Source organism: Cololabis saira, chromosome 19 (assembly GCF_033807715.1).
Source record: "Cololabis saira isolate AMF1-May2022 chromosome 19, fColSai1.1, whole genome shotgun sequence".
NCBI lineage: Eukaryota > Metazoa > Chordata > Actinopteri > Beloniformes > Belonidae > Cololabis > Cololabis saira.
The window spans coordinates 20,490,955-20,509,661 of NC_084605.1; the positions used below are offsets into that span (position 1 = coordinate 20,490,955).

The 18,707-nt window shown below is 43.7% G+C and overlaps 1 protein-coding gene across 1 annotated transcript in view; it reads left to right on the forward strand.

Moving 5' to 3' along the window:
- mprip (myosin phosphatase Rho interacting protein) overlaps window positions 1–18,707 on the forward strand; it is a 71,736-nt gene that overhangs the window by 28,499 nt on the left and 24,530 nt on the right. Inside the window, exons 8-14 of the mRNA XM_061708763.1 lie at window positions 4,447–4,573; window positions 6,140–6,244; window positions 11,735–11,791; window positions 12,757–12,825; window positions 12,918–13,007; window positions 13,320–13,429; window positions 16,534–17,086. Coding sequence (XP_061564747.1) covers window positions 4,447–4,573; window positions 6,140–6,244; window positions 11,735–11,791; window positions 12,757–12,825; window positions 12,918–13,007; window positions 13,320–13,429; window positions 16,534–17,086 — 1,111 coding nt within the window. The remainder of the gene's footprint in view (window positions 1–4,446; window positions 4,574–6,139; window positions 6,245–11,734; window positions 11,792–12,756; window positions 12,826–12,917; window positions 13,008–13,319; window positions 13,430–16,533; window positions 17,087–18,707) is intronic.

The following is an 18,707-nucleotide window of genomic DNA, read 5'->3' on the forward strand; positions in this document are numbered from 1 at the left end:
ATCTTGACAGGTGATGAAACCTGAAAACATATAAATGTTGAAGAAGCCTCCAAGCTGCTCATTAGGAGCGTGTTCACTAACTAAAGTGAGGAGCAGGGTCATTTACTTCCAGACTTCCAGACTGAGTCTGACAAATCCACATTGTTTTATATTCAGTTAAAGCGTCAAACTGAGCAGCTTGTTGGATGTCCAACATCACACCTCAACGTTTCATCTCAGCAACATTCCACGTAATGAGCTCCTGACGCCGTTAGCTTTTCTGAGAAAGCAAAAGTGCGTCACATTTCTGTTTTCGCAGCTTCTAACATGTCCACCTCATTAGATTAATGGATCTGATTAACTACAAGAAGAAACTTTTTATTTTTTTTTCTTCAGTCAAAGGTATGTTTTCTTTAACTGAGAGATGCTTGAATGAAGGAACCACACACGCCTGTAGGTGATTTACGGAGATAAGGCCTCGTGCCCTCGCTGACAGGTGAAGCATTTAATCAGCCTCTGATTTAATCTGCTGGAACAGGTTAGTGGAGCGTTTTTTCTTGGAAAATCATCTCGGAGGTGCAGTCGATGGTCTGGAAGCACTTGGGCTGCAGGCTTTAACCTTTCAAAGACATATTTATATACACAGACTTGGACACAGTAACGCACACGATCACAACTGAAGTGGGTTTAATGTGAAGGACGAGAAGAGCTTAATCTGATGAAATGGAGACGAGGTCAGCTTTGTTGCACTCTAAACATTACTTACGTGCGTTTCTGGGAAAAATGTTACCCAACAACAATCACCCCGTCCTCCCGTCTATTTATTTGTTATTTTGGTTCAGTAGTCTCGACGGGAACGCAAGTTTTTAAAAACCTAGCGGTTCTTCCCATTAGGGGCACTGGTATGAGACTTAACGCTGTAACGTGACGCAGAAATATCACAGCTATCGTTCTGATAAGTGTTAGTCTGGACTGGTAGTGAACAGAGATGTTGTGATGTCAACGTTGGGCGTCGGGCTGCGAGCGCTCGACTCCAGCCTTCACTTGGACCAGACTCTGATCTGAGCCGTGAGAACATGCAAAGATAATTATGTACTTGCTATACAACTGTTTTAGACGCATACATGTACCATAAAGACATCTTGATCTCGTTACCTGCAACATGATTACATCATGACATCGGAAATTGAGCTATTCAGCAGTTTTGTGGTTAAGTCATAAAGCAGAAAATGTCAAAGGAAACGAAAAAACGCGAAGATGGAAGCAATTTAAAGGTCGAAGGGAAGCAAAAACTTGTTTCTGCCTAATGGAGACAAATCACATACAACCCACGGTGGAAACGTCGTCCGCAAACTTTTGCACGTGGAAGTACTCCGAGTTGCACTGGAAGTCCGACGCGTCCGGAGTGAACTGGCGACAGCAGCATCACCTGCAGCTCCCCGTCCTGCTGACCAGTGTCAGAGCTGCAGTCCTCCAGCCGCACACACCGAGGTCTGCCTGTAAAGTCGTCTCCGATCGAGTCCAGGTTTTATTAACACTCAAATTATGAGGCAATTATGTGAAAAAAGTAGACGTGTTTAAGTGGTCTTGCAGTTGGTGTACTCGGCTCCTTTTGGCCCCCACCTTTCTGCTGATGTGGCCTGATGCGCCTGGCTCAGAGCCACAAACACTCGTTACTTGGACTTTCCGACACATAAAACGCCAGCGAACCCCGATACATGAGGATGCAAAGAGTGATGAGTGATGCTCCTGTAGATGTACGCTCAAAGTATTGCCTCCTGGTAGATGAGATGCCTTGCAGGTCGGATTGGCTTTCCTCCTCCAAACCTTGTCCGCCGGTGTGTTTTCGGTAGAGTCTGCACCCAAGCTCCTCCTGCAGAGATTAAATCCTTAGTTGTTGCGTTTAAAAACCTGAGACGTTGCAATACACGAAAATGTGCCGAGTCATGTGACAAAAGAAGACGATCAACAGTTGGTGACGGTGGTTGTGCCAAAGATCTTCTATACACAAGATAGCGCATTGCCGTTACTGCCAATGGTATGGAATGGTATACACTTCCGGTCTCCTAAGTGGGCGTGGTCACTCCTCTCCCCACATCGTTTTGGAACATACAACCCTAGATACAGTACAACTTTCTTCCAAAAATACTTAAATAATAAAAATAACAGTATTATTAAGCAAAGAAGCAAGTTTTATTTTAGTTTTAAACTTAATTTTATCCGATGGGAAAACGATGAGAGCCAAATCTCGCGAGAGTGTGTTGCTCAGACAGAGACAGGTCTCAAACAAAGTTAATTTTCTCCTAATCTGTCGGTCTGAAAATTTCCATTTTGGTGTCAGAATGTTCAGAAGGTTTGTGGCTTTTGAAAAATGCGTCCTATATTTACTTAGGTTACTATGGGGCGAAGGAATTGGTAATAATCTGTGCTCACGTTCACTTTTCCCATAGGACTCAATAGACTCAGGACCTACTTCCGGTCTCCTAAGGGGGCGTGGCAGTCACGTGACACAGATACAAGAAACACAACCGTAGTGGGCTGTCTCGGTTTATAGAACGTCTCTGGTTGTGCGTCGTCATGGCTCCTGCTTGTTCGTTTTCCCTTGAATGTGACGCTGTTATTGCATAAATGTGGTCACGAGTGGCCCAGACCTTCTACAAATGTGACCTAAGGGGTCAGATCTCGGTGCGTCTGTACATGGGTCATGGGTGCGTTTCCACCTGTACTTGAACTGGATCCTCCAGGACGGCTGTTAACACCAGGTCTAAACGCGGCTCTTGGTCCTTTTCAGCCGTTCTGATGTAGATGTGATGGTGTTCTAGGGATCCTTGTCCTGCAGCACAATCCAGTTCTAGCTGTCATGTAAATGGCCTCAGATTTGACACTCAATGACTTGAAGGTGTCCAGGTGTTGTAGCTGCAAGAACAAGTCCCCATTCCTCCACCCCTGCCCCCCGCCATCGTGCTCGACAGGCCGAACGAGGTGTTTGCATAATCTGCTCAAGGAAAATTGTTCAGGCAGCTTTGCAAACCCACACCAAGCTGCTGTGATCCTTTTTTATTTTTTTCCTCCAAGCAATCCTTCTGAACAAGTCAGACTTGTTCAGTCTTTTTTTTTGACTGTACAGTCATGAACTTGAACATTTACAGGCTAACCGAGGCATGTACAGTCTGGGATCACACACTCGCTCCAACACGGCTCAGTTGCCCGGGGCAACAGTTAATGTCAAACCCTGCTGATGATAAATGAACCCCTCGCCTGTAACGGCAGCACCTGGCTGATCGTTGCCCTCTTTAATCCATATAGACGCAGTGAAGGAGGAAGTCGTTTTTAACACACTGCTTCTGTATTTCGGTCAAGTCTTTGCTCATAAAGATCTTTTACACTGTAACGTATCCTGAGCTGGTTATGTCTTCATGTGTATTTTCTTTATCTATGTAAACCTATACCGCTGAAAGAGGATTACAACCAATATGAGCTGAAATGAAGCCATGAGTGAAGTTGACAGTTGCTTTACGGGAACTTGAGCCGTATTACAGGAAATAAATATTAAAACTAAACAGCACTCCTGATTGAGCTTCTGTTTGTTTTTGTTTTTAACGTTGGCGGTCACATCAGACATCAAAACAAATGCTTTAAACCTAGACTTGACCATCATGACATGCATCAATCTTGTTGTCAAACGTACATTCTGACAACTTTTCATCAGTATGTCTGGGTCTCGGCTTTTGAATACTTTAAAAAACAAAAAACAAAGAAAAAAGAGTGCTTTGGCCTCAAAGTGTCCTCATCCTGCTCGCCTTCCTTCCCTTTTAAGGACAGCAGCTTAGGCCGAAGAGTCCCCAAATAAGGGGAGCATTTAGCCAAGAGAGTAATACAATATTTCCCACTGCCTCCTCTTCCTCCCTGCGATTCAGATTCCTCAACAAAGGGCTCGTGTGGGAGCATGTGTGAGCGGGGGGTGAACTTTAACGTTTAAAGATGCTTACAGATGGACAGATTTTTGCATCTGTGGTCCAAAGCCCATTGTTCACTTGAGGTGGATCCTGTACAGGAGGCATTCTTGCTGAACGACCCCCTTTTTCAGTGAATTTGATATAGTAAAAATATCTTTGGCCCCTTTTTGTTGTAGAATCTTATAGATTCTGACATTTAAATTGGGACTTTTTACTATTCGATTGAGTGATATACAGAGATGTGACTCAAGTCCACCGACAAAATATCTCCCAGCTAGAATTTAGGCCGTAAATAGATGAAATCTGATTTAAGTAAAACGTGTCGCAGGGAAGAGCAGCTGATCTCGGAGGAGTGCTGGAGAACTGATCTGATTAGCGGCTCTAAACGGAGGCAGATGTTTGTCAGACTGTGGTGGTAGAACGTTTTCTGTTTTGTTTACGGTCTTAAACATCTTTACGGTCTTTACGTCCTAAAACCTTGTTCTTGTTGGGTTTTTTCATCCTTTTCCAGTCGCTCCGGTGTCATCGAGAAGCTGGAGGCCTTGGAGCTGGAGCATCCCGAGAAAATGGACGTGGAGGAGTCGGGGAGAGGCGGAGCCAGACAAGGCCGCAGCGAGCACCGGCGCTTCAACCGCGAGGTAACGTGAACAGGCGCGCGTGTTTGCTCCCACGGTGCCAACGTTGTTTACTACAGAGATGCTCTGAGTGGTTATATTAACTGTCGCCATGTGGCAGAACCGGAGCGGAGGAGCGGAGCCCTCGCCTCCCGTTTTTCTTCTTTTCAAATCCCTCTTCACCACCCCCTCTCCATAACTCCTGCTGCTCTCTGTTTCCCCTCCACCCTCTCCCTCTTTCTGTCCTGTCTTTGTTTTGATTGTAGGTCAGAGGTCAGAAGTGTGTGTGCTGTGTTCATTTCCAGTTTCCATTCTTTAATGGGATTCCCCTGGTGATTACACTTCCCTTTCCCACCCTGGCCCTCTGCACTCGGGACGAAAAAAACCTCGACTCGAGCAAACCAGAGACCCTGCTCAGTAGCACAATCACTCAGACCCTCGTGGCCCTGACGTCTTTTATCAGTCGTGCACAAATATAATATAAAATATTATATATCTTTGACAACTGCAAGTTGAGGGTGAATTTCTATGTACCACATCGGGCTAAATGAAATAAAGGAGGGTGGTATCAAACAACTATCTGTCACTTTAACTTCTGAGCTGTGTGAAGAGAAAAACTAAAGGTGCAACAGACCATAATAGTTCTAATAAGAGTTCTTCTCCGGCAGCACTTGTTTTGGGTGTCACTTCAGTGGATCTATGGAGAGATTTGATCAGAATAAATGTAAAGGTAACATAAAGTTGCATCATAGGTTTACAAGAAATAAACCAACCAGACTACAATTGCTAACTTTTGTTTATTTAACTAGTGGATGTGTTCCAGCTGGCTTCCAGGGCTGCTGGTTACATCCATTTCCGCATTTTCGGATCAACCAGGATCAGTTGATACAGAGACACGACAAAGAGGCTTCAAAAGGAGTCTTCAGAGAACCTCTGGATGATGTCACCCGGGGGTTATTCAGTTCTTTTTATACAGCTTGTGTTCGTCATGGATGTTTCCAGAGAGATGTAATGCAGCTGATCATGTGTACACACAGCCACGGTTCAACACTTTACTGAAGTGATGGTTGTAAACCATTATCCTCGCCGTCATGGGGCAGAACAGAACCATCACTGGGCCAAGTGTGACTAATAACACCAAGCGCATGTAAGGTAGAAACGGCTTCACAGTCAAGAGTCTGAAGATTGAAAGTGGACGATGACGGTCCTTAACTGGGCACCATTAAAGTTTGTAGTCCTGCTTAACTTAAACATGAGAAGTAAATCTGCTCTGCTGCCGAAGGGCTCGGCGATGATGTCATCAGGAGCAGCAGAGCTGATTCACAGAGGAGATGTAACGGACCCGCGCCCTCTGCAGCTGTGACATCACTGTTTATTTTAGTTTTCTTCCTCAGATTAGGCAGATTGCTGTCCAACGCTTGAGTTTTCAAACATATATCAACTCAATAAACCTAATGAATGCAGCCATAAAACAACATTTTCTCGGCTGTTAATTGCTTCCACAGCGACTCGAACGTTGTTCCTGTCTGAACTTTTGACTCTGACTCGACTCAACTTTCACAATGAAGTGTGTTGATTTGTGTTGTTCAGGAGCAGAGGCGTGACGTGGACCAGGGTCTGGACTTTCCCTCCACCCTGCCCCCCCTGAGGAGAGCCAAGTCTCTGGACCGAAGAACAACCGAGTCAGTGATGACGGTGAGCGAGCCGTTCATCTCTGCAGCATTAATACACAAGCTGACAGTCAGGATGTCAGTGTTCCCATAACGTAACTGTGTGAAAACCTTGTGACCAAGTCAAAGACTGTTGGTGCGTAACGATTATGATCCTCAGAAACCAATGGGTCACGTGACCAAATGCTTTCTCTTGTTTTTACAGTCGTTGGTTATGTCATATATATATATATATATATATATATATATATATATGTATATATGTATGTATGTTTCTGAGTTATTTACTATCAAATAAGTTATTTATTTGACACTCTTTTATGTTGTGCCTCTCCCAATCCACATGTTTCTGGTGTAACTCTCCACAATTGTCCCCATATGGGACTAATAAAGGACTATTTGGTGTCATCTTACAGTGTAAATAGTTTATACTGCTATTAAGGGTGGTGTTTTAGCAGATAATTACCAGTGTGCGCATGCAGCAGACACGTAGATGGTCATTTGGAGCCAGGTTGAGGTTCACAGCTCTGGTTTGGTTGATTTTAGGAAATTAAATGAAATAAGCATTTTCTTGGGATTCCTAGAATTTGTACGACAATCCAGAGACTTGGATTTACTTTCTGATTTATGGAGTTTATAAGAAAAAGAAAGAAGTTCAGAGTCATCCGATGTATTTCTATTAAACTGAAAGCTACAGATGTCCGAGCTGTGGTCCCTCCTACTACTACTTTTGCCACTACTACTGTCATTTAGCAGACGCTTTTATCCAAAGCGACTCACATCTGAGAACAACACAAGCACAAAATCACATAGGAGGGTCCAGCTGGATCAGTGCTGGTCAGACTGCTGAGAGTCCAGTTGGACACAGATGCTGCCATGCTAATGCTAGGGTTTTTTTTGTGTTTTTTTTGTGTGTTCCCTTCCCACTCTACACACACAACAGTCCCTTTTATACAGGAAAACTAGGTCTTAAAAAGACACCATCATGCCATCATCTTGTCATAAGTGTCCTGCAAAGAGCTGGATCTTCTAACTAATTCTGATGAGCAGAGAAGTTTACTAGATGCAGAAGTGCTCCTCAAAGAGCTGAGTCTTTAGCTTTCTCTTAAAAGTAGGTATGAACCCTGCAGATCCGTCAGTTTGGTAGGTCGTTCCACCATCGGGGAACAATGGAGGAGAAGAGTCTGGCTACTGATTTCACACCACGTTGTGGTGGAAGAATTAGGTGTGTTTCACTGGCTGAGCGGAGCTGTAGAGAGGGAGAGTATCTCTGGATGAAGGAGTGAAGGTAGATAGGAGCCGTTTGGGTAATCTAGATGTGCACTGCAGCTGGAAAACAGTAATACTCAACAGTCATTGGCTCATCTGCTTTTAGGGGGCGGGTTTTACCGATCAGGTCAGTTATGAAGCACATTGTCGGGGTTCTAATAGATGAGCTGCTCATTTAAAAGAGGAAATATCACACCTGCTGGTAACAGAGGGTCTGTTCTTGAGTGAAGCTGGCAAAGTGGTTTATTGTGACCATAGCGATGTTTTTTATATTTGGACTTAAATGATGGTAACTGAATCCAAATCTTAGTTTTTTGACTTCAGCTAACGGTGTTATAACGTTTGGACCATTTGATTTGTCAGATCAAACCTGTTCATGAGGACGGCATCCAGCTGTGCATCACAGTGTCTCCAGTCCAGCCAATGAGAGGCTGCGATAGAGCCAGTCTAGTGTTAACATGTGTATCAATACTGCGTTCATTGTAAAAGTGAATGGATGATCAGCCTTTACTTCATTGAAAACGTTTCTTTTCTTTGATTGACATACGGTGGTCGTGCTCACGTTGGCTTCTCAGGCTTCCAAGGTTCTCTTCAGAAACCGAAGGGTCACGTGACCGAATGCTTCGTCCATTGTTTTTAGTCCGTGGTTATGTCTTATATATATGTGTCTGAGGTATTTACTATCAAATAAGTTATTTATTTGACACTCTTTTATGTTGTGCCTCTTCCAATCCACATGTTTCTGGTGTAACTCTCCACAATTGTCCCCATATGGGACTAATAAAGGACTATTTGGTCTCATCTTACAGTGTAAATAGTTTATACTGCTATTAAGGGTGGTGTTTTAGCAGATAATTACCAGTGTGCGCATGCAGCAGACACGTAGATGGTCATTTGGAGCCAGGTTGAGGTTCACAGCGTTCTCTGTTTTCAGCTCGGGTTTGATCTCCATCGGCTCCTGGGAAGCGTATCCAGCTCTTAAAGCGGTTCCTTGCTCATCTGTGTTCCTTCGCTGCTCGTCTGTTCTGTATTTGGCTCTCGTCGAAGTAGCGTGCAGGGAGCGTATCGGAGCAGTTTGGCAGAAAGCAGCTTCCTGCTGCTGTAATAGGCCTGGAGGAGGCTTGGAAGCGCCGCGGGGCTGCAGAGCTGGACCATCACTCCGTTTCTCACTGTGACCAAACCCTTTCATGCTCTGCATAGTTACGTAATCTATTAATGTATCACATTTTAGAAAGATTTACTATTGGAGCTTGCAACTATAGTCCATAAACATCTGTAGTGATTCCAAACACTGTAAGCTCCCACTAAAGCTGCGTCAGGCTGCTGCGAAAGGGCCTTTTAAGGCACACGGAGACGATATTCAACGCAGCTCAATCAACTGGCTAATAGATGGACCGGTTGCGGTTTGTTCTGACCGTGCAGACCTTGGAGCAGGAATATTGAAAGGTCTGTGTGTTCATGTGGACCGCCAGACAAAGCTTCTGCTGTTCGGCTAAGCTGCAGGATCCCGGGTCAGCGGCGGTGCCAGGTCCTCAGTTCTCTGGCTAAATTTGGTTAGGTAACAGTCAGGAGAATTAAACGTGGAGACGACAACAACAAGCAACACGCTGCGGGTTTATTGTGTGCAGAAGCTGACGTGGGGCATTTTAACCTCAGCTACTGAACATTTTATAAGCTGGGGAACGGAGCATGGGAAAAGTCCCATTTTGAACTTTTAAACTGCCCGTATTTGTTTCTTTTGAGTGACGCTCGGACCTTTCAGAAGCCTTGACCTGAGTGTTGTGATTCATCTGTTATTTCTGATGTTTCTTTTGCCCCTGTGTGGTTGTTTTTGGCCGATTCTCCACGCTGTGGGGGGCAGTGCAGCCGCTCCCACCCCCTCCCCACTCCAGGTTATTCTCCTCATTCTGCTCGCCGTGTGTGCAGATTCATTTTTTATTTTATCTCCACTGTGTGTGTTCAGTGCACCTGTTCGTTGCTCTGCGTGTGTGTGAGAAAACATGAGGCTTTTGCTAGAGAGACACCATCTGTGCGTGTTTGTGAGAGAGAGAGAGAGAGTTTGCTAACTTGCCACCACTTCCTGTGGTCACCATTCACATGGATGTGTGGTGGTGGTGTTCCCACGGTGTGGAGTCACGTAAAACTGCAACAGTCCGCCACGGCCAGTAAACACATCTGGCAGAAGTTGTCCCTGACCAGTCGGCCACATTTTAACAACTTTGACCTAAAAATTATGCAGGACACTGACTGGAAGGGTCAGCTTCTCCCATCAGCTTTTCTTTTCCTCTTATTTATGTATTTATTTACATTTTATTGCCAAAAGTATTCGCTCACCTGCCCTGATTCGCATATGAAGGTATGAACTTTTAGGGTTCAATATGACGTCGCTCCACCCTTTGCAGCTTTAACAGCTTTGATCTTCCGGGAAGGCTGTCCGCAAGGTTTAGGAGTGTGTTTATGGGAATTTCTGACCAATCTTCCAGAAGCCCATTTGTGAGGTCAGACACTGGTGTTGAGAAGGCCCGACTCTCAGTCTCCACTCTAATTAATCCCATAGGTGTTGAGGTCAGGACTCTGAGCGGGCCAGTCATGTTCATCCACACCAGACTCAGTCATCCAGGTCCTGATGGACCGTCGTCATGTTGGAGGAGGAAGGGTCCAGCTCCACACCGTTCCCATAAAGTTGGGAGCATGGAATTGTCCAAAATGTCTTGCAATGCTGCAGCATTCGGAGTTCCTTTCACTGGAACGAAGGGTCAATCCCAGCTCCTGAAAAACAAGGCCGCACCATGATCCCCCCTCCACCAAACTTTACATTTGGCACAGTGCAGTCGGACGACTACCACGACTACGATTGCCAGATGGAGAAGCTCCGATGTCTCCACCAGGACTGGGGATCGATTCAAATGCCAAGAATCAATTCAATTCCGATTCTTATGATTCAGAATCGATTATCAAGATTCGGTTCAATCCGATTCCAATATCAATTTGGGTTAGAGTTATTAAAACTGTTTTTTTAACTGTTGCATGAATTATATGACTGTGTAGTTATGCAACATATTAATACTAGTATTATATTGAGATTCAACAGCAAGTATTGCAGCTAATGATGCTGTAAGGACCAATCACCTCCCAGAATGCTGATAGAACTGCTTTCAGAAACATCGTGTGGGTCAGGATTATCAAACGCATCCAGGGCAGCAAACAGAGGACGTATGAAATCGGTTTGTCTTTCCCAGATTCCGTTTTTATTTTTTCCATTTTCTGTCTTTTTCGGGTTTTTAATTTTTGAGAATTTAGTTTTTAGCATTTTAGGAAAATGTAACCCCAATACAGTATATAAAGTAATGAAATATAGGCAATTTATGCAATTATAACTGAAAACTTTAATGTTTTCATACCTTTTAAACATACCAAAAGTTGTAATGTAATGATGAAAAAAAAAAAAAGATCTTTAGACATACGAATCAATTTTTAGGAATTAATATGAGAATCGATTTAGAATTGGAAAATCGATTTTTTTCAACACAGGCCTTTACTCCACTGCATCCGACACCTTGCATCGCACTCGGTGATGTGTGGCTGGGTTGAAGCTGTTCGGCCCTGGAAACCCTCCCACGAAGCTCCCTGCTCTGTTCGTGAGTCAATCTGAAGGCCACATGAAGTCTGTAACGATTGACTCTGCAGAAAGTTGGCGACCTCCTCGCACTCTGCGCCTCAGCTGACCCCTCTGCGCCAGTTTCCATGGCTGAGTCGCTGTCGTTCCCAAACACTTCCATGTTCTTATAATACAGCTGACGGTTGACTGTTGAATATTTAGGAGCGACGAAATTTAACAATTGGATTTGTTGCACCGGTGGCATCCTGTCACAGCTCCACGCTGAATTCCCTGAGCTCCTGAGAGCGACTTGTTCTTTCACACACAGTTGTAAAAAGAGACTGCATGCCTCGGTGCTTGATTTTATACACCTGTGGCCACGGAAGTGAATGGAACACCTGTTTGCCGTTATTTGGATGGGTGAGCAAATACTTTTGGCAATCTAGTGTATTTTAGAGGATATTTATGTATTTTATGTGATTTTTTTATTCTATTTTACTTTCTTTTAGTCGATTAGTACAAGGTAAGGGCTGCTAATGTGTTTAGCATGACTGGCCTTGAGGAAAAACGAGTCTTAAATTTGCACTTGAGATTTCTTGAATGTTTCTTTTTTTTATGATTGATTCTCCTTTTTTCTTTCCTTTGCAGCCGGATTTGCTTAACTTCAAGAAGGGATGGATGGTGAAGCTGGACGAGCAAGGCCAGGTAGTTAAAGTGGTGACACACCTCCGTCGGCCTTTTCACAATCATGTGCAAAGGTTTGGAGCCCCTGTTTAATACGAGCGATTGTAGTCATATTTGGCAGATACAACCTCAGGGTTGTAGCCGCCAAATATGTAACTCAACGGCAAACGGAGGAGCTCGTGGTCACCTCGGTGACCGCGAGCTGGTCCTGCACGCTGCTGGACATTACAGGCCAGACAACTCCACTTTGGTCTGGTCTGTCCACAGAACATTTTTGCAGAAGTCTTGTCTGTTCATGCAGAGTTTTGTGACTAAAAACCCTTTGAAACAAATCATACTTGTTGTGAAGTGTCTGAGATTTAGCACTTAGGGTTTTGTTGGGGTTTTTTTTTTTTGTTGTTTTTGTTTATTTGAATTGCGTGGTCTGACTTTTGAGATGAATTTACTGAGACATCCACTCCTGGGAAGACTGGCAGCTGTTTTGAATCCTTTCCACTTGTGAATAATCTTTCTCAGTGCGGAACATTGAACTCCAGATTGTTTGAATCTTTGTTTTGCTTTTTTTCTATTTTTTTTTTTAACCCTTTCTGGATTTATGTTATGCAATTTATTTTTTTCTAAAACCATTGCATTCGATGATAATCCTCAGAACCTGCTTCAACTTAACTCTCAAGGGGTGCTTAGTATTGCCCACATGATTTTTACATTTTTGGTTAGGTTTTAAAAAATACAAAAACTAACAAAAAAAGAAAAAAAAGTAGTGTATATTATAATAATTTGTAGGGACTTGGGGAGCAGAAGCCTGAAATGAAGCACTCAAGTGTCTGCACTCTAGCTTGCAGAGCTGCACTCGGGCTCAAATGGCTTTAAAAGGCATCATAAGCTCACGTACGGGGAATCAAACTTAAACCGCCAGGTTTAAGTGGGGCGTGCGTTAGGTGACCCCTGCTTCACGTCTTCAACCTTCTGCTCTGTCCCTGCTGTAGTGGAAGAAGTACTGGTTCGTGCTGACGGACCACAGTCTGAGATACTACAAGGACTCTATTGCGGAGGAGGTGAGCTCATTCGCTTCAGGCCGACGCTGCTCTCTTGAAAGCCTCTTTGTGACTGATGTTGTCTTTTGTGTTTCATGTCCTCCTTCCTGCAGGCGGCCGACTTGGACGGCGAGATCGACCTGTCCACCTGCTACAACGTCACCGAGTACCAGGCTCAGCGCAACTACGGTTTTCAGATTCATGTAAGAGGGTTTGTCTGTTTTTAGTCTTAATGCCCAAAGGAAAAAGTTTGACGCGTCCTGGAATTTAATACTGAAGTAAAAGGTTTTGTGCATTAAACCTTTGAGTTCTGGTAGAAAGATTTCTCTCTGAAAACGACCCCCACTGCCTACGTGGGCTTCTTATAAGATGGAAAAGAACCATTTGGGGGGCGTGAAACCCAGATGGTGGATAGTTCTACATTCGGGGTTGGGGTGTCACTTAGACCCAAGTTAAACAACACGTTGCTTTTCTGGTCATTAACGATATACTTCATGGCGGTTTTGCACGTTTAGACCCTGGAGGGAGTTCACACGCTGTCCGCCATGACGGCGGGGATACGCAGGAACTGGATCCAGGCGGTCATGAAGAACGTGAGACCCTCCACCGCCCCCGACGTGGCCAGGTCAGCTCAAGTTCAATCAATGCACTCGCACACGTCTTCCTTTGTTATCCTGAAGCAGCGCGGCCCACAGGTGACCTGCGGTTCTGATGGATTTGTTGTGATGCTTCAGGTTTTTATTTTTCTTAGGTTTATTAACTCTTTACACCCCGACTGAGGTTCAATCAATCAATCAAATTTTATTTATATAGCACCTTTCATCCGGGTACATGAAATACAAGGTGCTTTGACATTTTGATTGAAAAATAAGCATAATAAACAAATAAATAAAAACTGGGAGTCCAAAAAATAAAAACTGGGAGACCAATGCACCCTGACATACAATATAGAATAAATAACATTTAAAAAAAGATAAAAGTTCAAGGATTAAGGCTAAAAAATAATCAGTCCACAACAATAAAAAAATAATAAAAACATTATAAGAGATAGATAAATAAATAAAACAGATACCTTTAAAAAATGTTAAACAGAATAAAACTATAAAATGTGATGCTACATAAAAGCCAGACCAAAGAGATTAGTTTTTAGTCTACGTTTAAAAATGGTTAGAGGTCGACTTTCTAGACGCACTTCAGTCTCATCAAGCTCATGAACAAATGACAGATTGTTATGAAACCTAAAAAGTCTGGTTTCTGATAATACCAAACTGGGAAACACAACCAGCGGTGTAAAACAACTTTATACGTTATAATTGCATTTTAAAGTGATAAAACATTTGGACTTCATGAATCTTCAGCTTCAGAAACCATTTGATTTTAAAAGGTTAAACGTTTTTGAGGAACTGAGAAAAAGAAGTCCAGTTAGCTTCCACTCAGCTGTTGGGTTACCGTCACCTGGATGATTGACGTCTACCCCGGTACAGAGTTACAGGTTCACTGGTTGATCAGCTGATGATCAGAATGAGGCGAGTTTTAGTCCTAACGGGTCACAGGCCAATGTCAGCACCGCTGACAGGTTAGACATTATTCCTCTTTCCACAGAAGTAACACAGTTGTGGTTATGAGGAGACTGTGACATGTGTTGATCACAACACCACAAAATTATGTTTTTCTGTTTAGGACCGTGAGGGATTTCTGAGTCTGATGCTTTAAATGATTACGAGCCAGTTCTCTGCTCGCCCAACTCCTCGGCGGAGGAAACTGGAGTGGGAGAGACACATTTCTCTCTCCTTCAATCACAACTTTCTCAGACGGAAACGAGGCTTCGGGCTTCGATACCAGAGTAGTTCAGTCGTACATGTTTGAACCACAGTCTGTGCGGAGGATGTGTGTGTTCCTGATAGCCGTTGCTAAGCAACTAAAGATGTACACCAAATTTAGATCTTTTATTTGTTTTTATATTCTCACATTTTAGTTTTTTTTTTTACTACCTTTAATGCAAGCGTGAAAGACCTCTTAAGAGAGAGGCAGAGATCTAAGAAATGTTTTACGAGGGTGTCCCGGCTGCAACATCAGCTGCACGTTTAACACAATTACAGAGTTTCAAACCTACATTCAAACAAGTAATCATGCAACTTACTGAAAACCATGAGATGGTAAGTTGCAGTCTATCAGCCAGTCAATAAATGATATAAAGGGATCATTAACCATCAATAAAAGATGAAGATAACAAAGCATAAATGAAGGTCAGTGAGAGACGTAAAAGAATCAGACAAAACATCTCCAGCCTGATTTACTTCCACATCATTCAGTTTCCTTTTAAAGGCATCTAACAGAACCAGTTTCTGTTTCTGGTCTTTCTGCTGGCGGTTCTGGGAGCAGCGGCTCTGAAAGCGCTTTTCCCAGGTGTGATTAATAGTTGATCCTGAAGCCAGGCGTTCCTGCCTGATGAAGGTTTGGAGATACGGCAGCAGCAGCAGCAGAACTAAAACAGATTTATAAACGGACACATGGCGACGCTTCGGCCGACGCGTGGACACGGCAGAGCGGCCAACACAAGCGTGTGGTAGACAACGATGACATCATGATTTATAGTTTGAAATGAACCTCAGAGCACGTGGATGGTGTGAATGTGCATGTGTGTAAATCACAGCGACGTGGTTCAGTCGTGACGTAAAAGTTTTCAATTCAATTCAATTCAATTTTATTTATATAGCGTCTAATACAACAGATGTTGTCTCTAGACGCTTTCCAGAGATCCAGAACATGAACATAAACATAAACATAAACATAAACATAAACCCCCGAGCAATTATTATATAAACAATGGCAGGTAAAAACTCCCTTAGTGGGAGAAAAGCCTTAAGCCAAACAGTGGCAAGGAAAAACTCCCCTTTAGGAGGGAAGAAACCTTGAGCAGGACCAGGCTCATAAGGGGGGACCCTCCTGCCGAAGGCCAGACTGGGGGAGTCAGGGACGTCGACAGCACACAGCAGGCAGGTGGAAGCAGCAGCGGGATGACCAGAGGTGGGGGGGGGGGGGGCGTCAGCAGCACACAACAGTCATGTGGAAGCAGCAGCGGGATGACCAGAGGGGGGGGGGGGGCATCAGCAGCACACAACAGTCATGTGGAAGCAGCAGCGGGATGACCAGAGGGGGGGGGGAAAAGTTGCTGAGACTTAATCCTGAAATTCTGTAGGTTCATGAATAAACACCTGCCGATGCTTTTTATATACGTTTAGTTTCCATTCCAGCTCTTTAAGTCTCTCACCAGTCCACAATAAACGCATCAGACTGAGAAATCCATGTTTTTTCCTCATCATAAAGCAAATCTTCAGTATTTCACTGTGAGCACAGAATATCCCAAAACTGCTATTTCTACCACCTGTTAGGTGAAAATGGCACATCATGAAAAAAGCCTTTAAACGGCATAGTTGATGTTAAGAAGTTAAAGAGTAAGAGACCAGATATGCAGACGCAGAGCGCTCCGTCTGCAGCCTCGATTCGTCACCGGTCGTTTGATTTAAGAACATGTGGACATTTTTTATTTTCTACTTTTTTCGGTCTCATTCATCCGTCTCTTCATGGTGAATATGATTTAATAATATGGAAGAGATGGAAAAAAGTTTGACTGAACAAGAGCTGCAGAGGTTGCTGGGTTCTTGATGGTTTTTGTTTACAGGAAAAGAGGTTTAATTCACCTTTTACCTTCTGCTTCGCCGCCTTCAGCTCCACCGAGGACCACGGCTCCTTCTCCCCTCTGGAGGGTCTGGTCAGGCCCGACGTAACTCAGGACTCCTCCGACGCCTCGTCTTTGGACAGAGATCCGGCGCCCGGCGTCATAAAGAGCCGAGCGCGCGAGCGGCGGCGGGAAGGGCGCTCCAAGACCTTCGACTGGGCCGAGTTCCGGCCCATCGCCCAGGCGCTGGCCCAGCAGCGGGCGCAGGAGGCCGAGGGCCTGCAGGCCGACGTGGGCGAGCTGGAGCGCAGCCGCAGGCGGGAGGAGAGGAGGAAGAGGTACGGCTCGGTCACGGGCTCGGACCAGACCGCCGTCACGGACGGCAGGACGGACTGTGAGGGCGGAGAGGGAGTCGTGAACGCGGACTCGCTGTCTCCCACCTCCTCTGAGAAGCAGCAGAGGGTGGAGGAGGTGATTGAGGAACACTGGCGACAGGTGGAGACGACGCCCATCCGGGAGGAGAGGAGGGTGCCGCTGCCCCCCACGGGGCCGTCCAGGGAGACCGCGGAGCTGGAGCAACTGCTGGAGAGCTACAAGCAGGGGGTACGTTCCTCTTCCTGATACACACCTGCTGAAAAGTGCTAGAGAGATGAATATGTGTCACACGGCCAGATCATTGACAACTAAGATTATTGGTAAAACTACTAAAAAATGGGTTGGGAACTGTCTAGCTCAGGGGTCAGCAACCCGCGGCTCTAGAGCCGAATGCGGGGCTCTTTAGCGCCGCCCTAGTGGCTCCTGGAGCTTTTTCAAAAATGTTTCACCTTTTTTTTTCCTTTTTTTCCCCTTTTTCTTCTTTTTTGCTTCTTTTTTTTTCTTCCCTTTTTCTCTTTCTTTCTCTTTCTTTTCTCTTTTTTTAATCTTTTTTTCCTTTTTTTCTTGTTTTTTTTGCTTTTTCTTTTTTTCCTTTTTTTCCCTTTTTTCTTTTTTCTTTTTTTTCTCTTTCTTTGTCTTTATTTTCTCTTTTTTTCTCTTTTTTCTCTTTTTTTCCTTTTTTTTCTTTTCTTCTTTTTTTCCCTTTTTTCTTTTTTTCTTTTTTTTCTCTTTCTTTGTCTTTATTTTCTCTTTTTTCTCTTTTTTTCCTTTTTTTTCTTTCTTGTTTTTTTTCTTTCTTTCCTTTTTTCCACTTTTTTTTCTTCCTTTTTCCTTTTTTAATCTCGACATTTTGACTTTTTTCTCAACATTTCCACCTTTTTCTCAACATTTCCACTTTTTTCTCAACATTTCCACTTTTTTCTCAACATTTTGACTTTTTTCTCTAAATTTTGACTTTTTTCTCCACATTTTGACTTTTTTTCGACATTTCTCCTTTCACCATTTGTTTTCATTCTAAGGCTGATACAAGACCTTTCATTTTTTGCGGCTCCAGACATATTAGTTTTTTGTGTTTTTGGTACAATATGGCTCTTTCAACATTTTGGGTTGCCGACCCCTGGTCTAGCTCATCATTTCCTCCTGGTAATAGGGACGTGAACCAGCATTTCAGGTGGCAGGGGGCAGCCCTTTCTCCACTCATTCCTCCCAAACCTCTGTCCTGGGTGTATATCCATGGCCTCCTCCCATTTAGATCAGTCCACAGAGACAGGAGCATCCTAACCAGATGCCTGAACCATCTTCTTTTTTTTTTTTTTTTTTTTTTTTTAATGACGTTTTTTTAAAAAAAGAACATAAGTCAATTCTAGTCGCTGAATTACAATTTACATTTTTCCTGTTAAACATATACATACCGGTATATGCATATGTACATATAGTATACTAAAGATAAACATAAATATACATACATGAAAACTTCAAATAAAAAGCAAATAGAATAGGAAATAATACAGTTAAATTGTGAAAAATGAACAATTAACGAACAAACTACCCTCCTACCCCTCCCACGGCTCATCATGACAACAAATAATACTGGGTACTCATGCATCCCAAAGTACAACAAGAACAGACACACACTCAATTGGGCAGTAGCTCTAAATGTGTAAAATAAGAAATAAAGGGTTGCCATTTGTGAAAAAACTTCTCCGTACATCCTCTCAATGTATACTTAACTTTCTCCAGTTTTAAGAAAAACCTGGTGTCTTTATGCCAACGGTAAATGGAAGGATGTTTAGCAGATTTCCAATGCAACAGTAAATAACGTCTCGCTAGTAAGGATGTATAAGATAAA